This window comes from Bison bison, unplaced genomic scaffold, assembly GCF_000754665.1.
Source record: "Bison bison bison isolate TAMUID 2011002044 unplaced genomic scaffold, Bison_UMD1.0 scf7180017864495, whole genome shotgun sequence".
NCBI lineage: Eukaryota > Metazoa > Chordata > Mammalia > Artiodactyla > Bovidae > Bison > Bison bison.
The window spans coordinates 13,272,743-13,280,129 of record NW_011495054.1 but is presented as its reverse complement, the minus strand read 5'-3'; the positions used below and the strand labels follow the sequence as shown (position 1 = coordinate 13,280,129).

Here is a 7,387-nt window from a genome sequence, read left to right as displayed (position 1 = left end):
GGATGAGATGGTTGGATGGCATCACTGACTCAATGGACACGAGTTTGAGTAAACTCCGGGAGTTGGTGATGGACAGGGAAGCCTGGCATGCTGCCGTCCACGGGGTCGCAAAGAGTCAGACATGACTGAGCAACTGAATTGAATTGACTGATCCCTTCATGGTTATTACTGGGATTTGTTGCTTTTAAGAAGTGCTAAGTGTGCAATGCAGACAAGGTGATAATTGTAATAAATGGCTCGTTAGGAAGTTTCTCACCTTCAGGATCTTTGGAAAAACGGTATAAAACATATTCAGCTTATACATGCTTCTCTCTCCCAACTTAATAATTGGTAATGTGACCCTCAAACAACCTGTGACTCTACTGGGGCATGCACAAGGGTACGAGGATGGTAAGGCTAAAAATCATCTATTCAAACCTAACCCTTTCATTTTTCTGAAACATAAATGGGATCAGAGGATAACTGAGTTATCAAACCATGAGAAAGGCTCAAACCTAAGTTCTGAGACCACCAGACCTTTTAAGATTTTCATGACTCTACTGCTGCTGCTAAGTTGCTTCAGTTGTGTCTGATTCTGTGCGACCTCATAGATGGCAGCCCACCAGGCTCCCCCGTCACTGGGATTCTCAAGGTAAGAACACTGGAGTGGGTTGCCATTTCCTTCTCCAATGCATGAAAGTGAAAAGTGAAAGTGAAGTCGTTCAGTTGTGTCCGACTCTTAGCGACCACATGGATTGCACCCACCAGGCTCCTCTATCCATGGGACTTTCCAGGCAAGAGTACTGGAGTGGGGTGCCATCGCCTTCTCAGTTCATGACCCTAGGCAGCCTCAAATAAGCTGAGACTTGCTCAAGACTACAGTTACTCTGTGGAAGGCTCAGCCTGCCACCCCAACTCAGAGCCAGTGTGTTTCCCATAAGACACTAAAATTCACCTTAATCTTGAGCTAAGAGTTGGGTTTCTGCAAACTAGTCCTTTCCTGACTTCAAAGTGGTGAGAAATTTCAAGCGCTGAGAGCTCATGAAACCATAAAGCCTGACCTGAACCAACATGTGCAGATTTTATCCTTTCACTTGAGAAAAAAAATCAATGGTGCTTCTCATGTTCCACTAGACAATGAGAACCAGGAACAAAACCCAGCCAATTCTGTGCAGCACAAAACAAGTATGGTGACTGCTGTGCCCCCTGGGAGTTGACAGGTCAGGTATAGAAATCTGATTTGTTCAGGGATAAAGCAGGAAGCAAATGGGCAGGGCAGCAACTGGTAGGAAACAGCCAAGAGAAAAAATATCACATTTTAATGAAGTGACTACCAATAAGACTAACAATAACGATTTATGTTCCAGTAGATACTCTTCTCTGCATACCAAAGAATTTTCCTCCTCACTAGCTTCCCAAATATACCAAAGGGAGTGTCTAAGGAAGAAAAAGTAGATGATTTTTAAAGATGCTTATGGACTTATCTGGACCTTAGATTCTTCATAAAAGGAGGGATCAGATTATTCTTACTAATTCTGAGGGTCTATGACACCAAACCAGGGGCCTCTCATTTTTCAGGTCAAGGCACAAACACAGGAATCTCAGAAGGTTTTGTTCTTGCTGTTGTTCCCTTCTGCCCTTCTTTAGTTTATTGGGAAACATTTCTAAGGGTTAAGCAGAAGAACTGGAATTAGACCTGGGTTTGAAACCTGACTCTGTGTCCTTGTGCAAATTATTTAACCTCTCAGATCCTGTGTCTTAAAGTTTTTTTTTTAAGAAAGTAAACAAATAACTTTCTCCCCCCGTTCCTATCAGTTAAGATTTTAAATTGAAATATAGTTGATATATATTATGTTCGGAGAAGGCAATGGCACGGCACTCCAATACTCTTGCCTGGAAAATCCATGGACAGAGGAGCCTGGTAGGCTGCAGTCCATGGGGTCACTGAGGGACTTCACTTTCACTTTTCACTTTCATGCATTGGAGAAGGAAATGGCAACCCACTCCAGTGTTCTTGCCTGGAGAATCCCAGTGACGGGGGAGCCTGGTGGGCTGCCGTCCATTGGGTCACACAGAGTCGGCCACGACTGAAGCGACTTAGCAGCAGCAGCAGCACATTGTGTTAGTTTTGGGTGTACTGTATAGTGATGTGATGTCTGTGTACATTATGAAATGATCACCACACTCAGTAACCACCTGTTTCTGTACAAAGTTACTACAATGTTATTGACCATATTCCTTATTCTGTATATTACATCCCTGTGGCTTATTTTATAACTAGAGATTTGTACCTCTTAATCCTCTTCACCTTTTTCACCTCCCTTGTCTCTTAATCTTTAAAAAGAGGATAATATCATCCACCTTACAGCATTACCAAGAGAATTAAGAGAAATACATTACATGAAAATACCTCCCACAGTGCCTGGCACTTAGTTGGCAACTGAATTGTGAGTAGCTTTACTTCTTTCTTTCCTGTATACCTAGGGAGTTGGCTGGGGAAACGGTTGAGCTATTAAATACACTAGCCTCAGGATTTTCCTGGTGGTCCAGTGGTTAAGACTCCGCATTTCCACTGCAGGGGACACAGGTTCAATTCCTGATGGGAGAACTAAGATCCTATATGCCATGCGGCCAGAAAAAAAAAAACCAAAAACACAAAAAACCCACTGCCTCTAAAATCTGAAGGGGAGGTTTTCAAAACAAATTCAGCAAATGTTTTCTATGTGCCCACATGCAAGACACAAAGTAGGCCACAAACTTCTGGGGCCCTTCATGAGTATAAGGGGCAAGGATATGTACAAAAATAACAGACCTCGAAGAGGGACAAACCAGGTGCTGGGGGCAGGGCAAGCTTGGTAGAGGACTAAGATATTTGGTAGAGACACAAACAAGACAGGTGGTTTTTGCAGCTTTGGGGCACTCAGGTTCTCACTTCCAACAAGTTTACTTAGCTGTGAATGAGTGGGCATTTTCTTATCTGGGGGAAGGGCTACAAATTGGTGAACCTGGTTAACCAATCGTACACTCTTCAGTGGTCATTCTCAACCCATTGTCAACGGCAGAGAAGAATTACTTTGAGTCCTTATTACGTGTCAGGCGGTGTTCTAAGCATTATGCAAGCATGAACTAAACGAACATGGTTGGAAAAATCCCCTGGAGGAGGAAATGGCAACCCACTCCAGTACTCTTCCCTGGAGAATTCCATGGACAGAGGAGTCTGGCGGGATAGACTGTCAGAGGAGTCTGACAGTCCATGGGGTCTCAAAGAGTTGGACACAACTTGAGTGACTAAAAACTAAAAATCAAAAATAAGGATTCCATGAAATAAGGACTAGTATTGTTTCCATTTTACTAAAAATGAAATAGAAATGGTCCATTAGCAAGTGTTAGAGCTGGAATTAAACCACAGGGTCTGCTAACTCCAAAGTCTATGTCTTTAACTACATTCTAGACTTTGTTTCCTGGAAAAATAAATCATGGCCAGAAAGATCTGACCAAACAGAATCCCAGGATGGATGTTCAAGGTTTATTTTAATAGAATCAAGCAATGGTTTCATGTTTAGCTACTGCTGGATGTGAATGAATAGGTAAGAGAGTCTAATTCTTGCTACTGTATAAAGAAATGTCAAAAGTGGGAAGGAACAGACTTATAAGAGACTTGTACAGTTCCCTGTCCTCTCACTGAAATGCCAAAGTGATACCTGGGGTGGACCCCACACCTCCCTAGTATGTCTGAGCCTGAGCTCCCTGCCTCAGTTTGCACTGATCAGAAGCCTGGGCTAAAACCAGCCTAGCCTCCAGAAAAGGCAGACAACCCACCAGGAATGTGGAAACCTAACAGTTGGGTTTCTATTCTATGATGGGTTTCTATTCAGCTTTAAAACCTTGTGGTCTTCTTGGACCCTATCTTGCTCCCTCCATCCCATATCCAGGGCCATTCGTGTCACCCTGTCCTGATCATGACAAAAGGCATTTCCTCTAGTTGGTGCCTCCTTCCCCATTCCTATCACTAACAAGCTCAGCTCAGGGCCCAAAGTACCCTACTCCAGACTGGTGCTCTTCCTCACCCTTGTCCAATTCATCGTGCCCACCAAAAACAAACTGATAGTCTAAACATAAAATACCCACATCATGCCACTAAACCTATGGTCTCTACTACAGACCAGAAAATTCTACAAGCCTGGCATTAAAACCTCCAGGCTGGCTTCACGCACCTTCTCAGCTTTACATTCCACTTCCTACGACTCCCACACCTTCCAATCTTTGTCTCTACCTACATATCAAGTCACCACCCCTTGTGAAGATCTTGAAACTCACCAGCCTTTGCAACTGTACTCCCACAGTTTCTCCCTTACCAGGATATCAACCTGCTAAATCCCATCCCCCTTTCTTTAACCTACCTAAGATTTCTCAAATCTTACCCTCAAGTATTCCCTGAACAAATCGGATAGCCACTCTGGACACCATGCTGTTCTTCACATGCCAAGCACATTCCTGGCTCAGAGTCTTTGCTCATTTTCTTGTATTCCTTGTCTAAAATCTTCTTCCCCCAGATACGTTTCATTTCTCTGCTCAGATGGCATTAACCACAGAGGTTCTCATGACCTCCCACTGCACCTATGCCCTTATCATACTTCATTTCTCTTCCAAGCAGTTACCCCTGACATATGATATTCATATATTTACTTACTGTCTATCTCTCACCACCGGAACATACACTTCATGAGGGAAGGGATTTGATCTATCTTGCTCTGTGCTGAATCCCCCAGGCCTAGAAGTGTTTGGTATACAATAGGAACTTAATATATATTTGTGGGATGAATGTATGAATAAAGTTCTCCTTCACCTTTGAAATTCCCTAGTGTTATCACCTGAAAGCTTCCCTGGTGGCTCAGATATTAAAAGAATCTGCCTCCAATGTAGGAGATGCAGGTTCCATCCCTGGATCAGAAAGATCCCCTGGAGAAGGGAATGGCTACTCATTCCAGTATTCTTGCTGGGAAATCCCATGGACAGAGGAGCCTAACAGGCTACAGTCCATGGGATCACAAAGAGTTGGACATGACTGAGCGACTAATACACACACACAAAATGTTGTCACCTACAGGACTCATAATAGTTTGTCTTGATTTGTTTTTTTTTTTTTTTCCTTAATTACTCTAAATAGTGAATATCTCAAAGGCACAAACCACATATTATTCATTTCCACAAATATTTACCAAGGGCCTACTGTGTGCCAGACCCTGTACACCTCAAGGACTTTGGACTACTGGAAAGAGCACTGGACAGGTCAAAGGTTAGTCCTGGCTCTACCACTAGTTGAGTGACCCAAGACAAATCCATCTTCCTCCCTGGGCCTCAGTTTCTTTACATATAAAATGAGGAGAGTTACATTATCTCTAGCATCTGTAACACTTGGACCCAGCCCAGTGCCTTAGACACCATAGGTACTCAGCAAATATTTGATTTCTTTGTTGCTGATTCTCCTGTTACACAAGAATCTGAGTTGTCTTGGAACACAGTTCAGACATGACAAGTAAAAGTTTAAGTCCGACTTCCTTCTCTGACTCCATGAGCAACTTCATTCTAGTGCTTGTGATATAGAGAGGATGATGCACCATATTTGAAGCTGGAAAATATGAATTTTGACCAACACCATTTACTTGGTTTACTTTGCAACCTTGAACAAGCAATTTCTGAACCTTAGTCTCCTCTCCCATAAAACAGCCATACTGACCTTCTCATAGCTCTTCAAAGGCACCACGTGCCTTCCTGCCCCGGGACCTTTTTAATGTTCCCTCTGCTTGGAAAGTTCTTTGCCCTTTCTTAGCTGGACTAACTTCTTATCTTCAGGGCTCAGTATAAACTTGCTTTTTGAAGGAATGTATTCCCTATCCACTCCACTTGCCCCTGGTGCAATCTTACTGCAATTATCTCAATTGCTCACCTCATTTATTTACTGTTCATCTCTAGGAGTGTAAGCACCATAAAGGTAAGAACTGTGTCTGTTTTGTTTATATTTCTCAGCGCTTGGCTAAGCGCGTGGTTCAGAAGTATCCAATAAATATTTTTAAGGAAGAATGTACAAACTAATGCATCCAGGAGCACTAATACCTCCGGACAGCTTTTCAGTTCCTTCAGAGAAAGAGCCAATAAACATTACTGCACTCTAAGATCTTTCACAAGTTTCTGAGAATCAAAGTTCAAGACAGGGAACCGACATTACCTAGAGGTTAAAAAAAAATTAGAAATCATTTGAGATGAAGAAACTCTGGAAGCTTAAAAACAAAGGTAAAACAGGAAGAGACAGGCAGCATGTCTACCCCTAGCCCTCTTTCTCCAGAAGCCTATTATCAAGAATAAGGAGAAAATGCCATGCTCCCATGGTGAGGAAGTGACCCACTGGTGGCCTGCTCCTTGTATTCAGGATGGAGGAAGTGACTGTCCACAAGCTGAAAGCCAGGAAGCAGGGGGCAGATATCCAGGACAGTCTCCCTCCGCCACTATTCCCTCCTGTCAGCTCTAGAAAGCTTCTGGATGCTGACCCTGGTCGACCTAGAGGATGGGCCACCCACACAGGTGGCTGGGAAACAGTAAGGTCCTGGTGCTGGGGGACAGACAAGGAGGGCAGGAAGCTGCAGGGTGGTGTGAGGTGATGGGGAGGGGACTGCAGGCCCAGCCAACCTAACCCTGAAGCTACCCTTCACCCTTAGATACTTCCTTTTAGGAGGTGTTGGCCCACATTCCTCTCTGCTCTCAGAGGGACCCCGTGAGGTCCCCGGGGCGGGGGCCTACTTGCCCCAGAAAGATGCACTCTCCCTACCTTCCATCGCTTCCTAAACCCCCAAGGAGCCCACACTGCTTACTTCCTCAAAGAATCCGAACGCCCAGGAGACCGACCGCAACATACCCGCCAGAAGCCTTGGATCCCATGGGGAAAGCCATTCTCTCCGCAATTTTCCACAGAAAACCCATTACCCGGGAAAACTCTCCATTCCCTCAGAACTGCCTCAAACTCTGAGGTTCCCGTGCTCTCCATGTTCCCTCAAACCCCTCACTCTAAGGAAACCCGAGCTCCTCAGCTTCCAGAGTTTTAATTTGAGGACCTGCGGCCCCTAGGGCCACAGAAAAAGATGCTCCCCGGCATTCCCCCCCTCAGGGACTTCAGCTCGCGGGAAACCGACCCACTCCGCTAGCCCCCCACTTCTCGCGATCCCTCTTCCCCGCCCCCCACAACCTCCGAGTCTTCGGGGAGCGCTGCGCTCACTCGCCAAATTATCCCTCAGAGGAGCGGGGACCACACAGACAGAAACCCCGGAGAGGTCGCCAGCTCCCCTCAGGCGCCCCGAGCCCAGGACAGGACGACGCGGCCCTTTCTTACCTGCCTGCGCCGCCATGGTCCCGGAGG

At 45.1% G+C, this 7,387-nt stretch overlaps 1 protein-coding gene across 1 annotated transcript in view; it reads right to left on the bottom strand.

Moving 5' to 3' along the window:
* LIMK2 (LIM domain kinase 2) overlaps positions 1-7,381 on the bottom strand; it is a 54,699-nt gene extending 47,318 nt beyond the window's left edge. The window contains exon 1 of the mRNA XM_010828790.1: positions 7,361-7,381. Within this exon, the coding sequence (XP_010827092.1) occupies positions 7,361-7,376 (16 nt within the window). The 5' untranslated portion in view covers positions 7,377-7,381. The remainder of the gene's footprint in view (positions 1-7,360) is intronic.
* Positions 7,382-7,387: the final 6 nt, after the last annotated feature.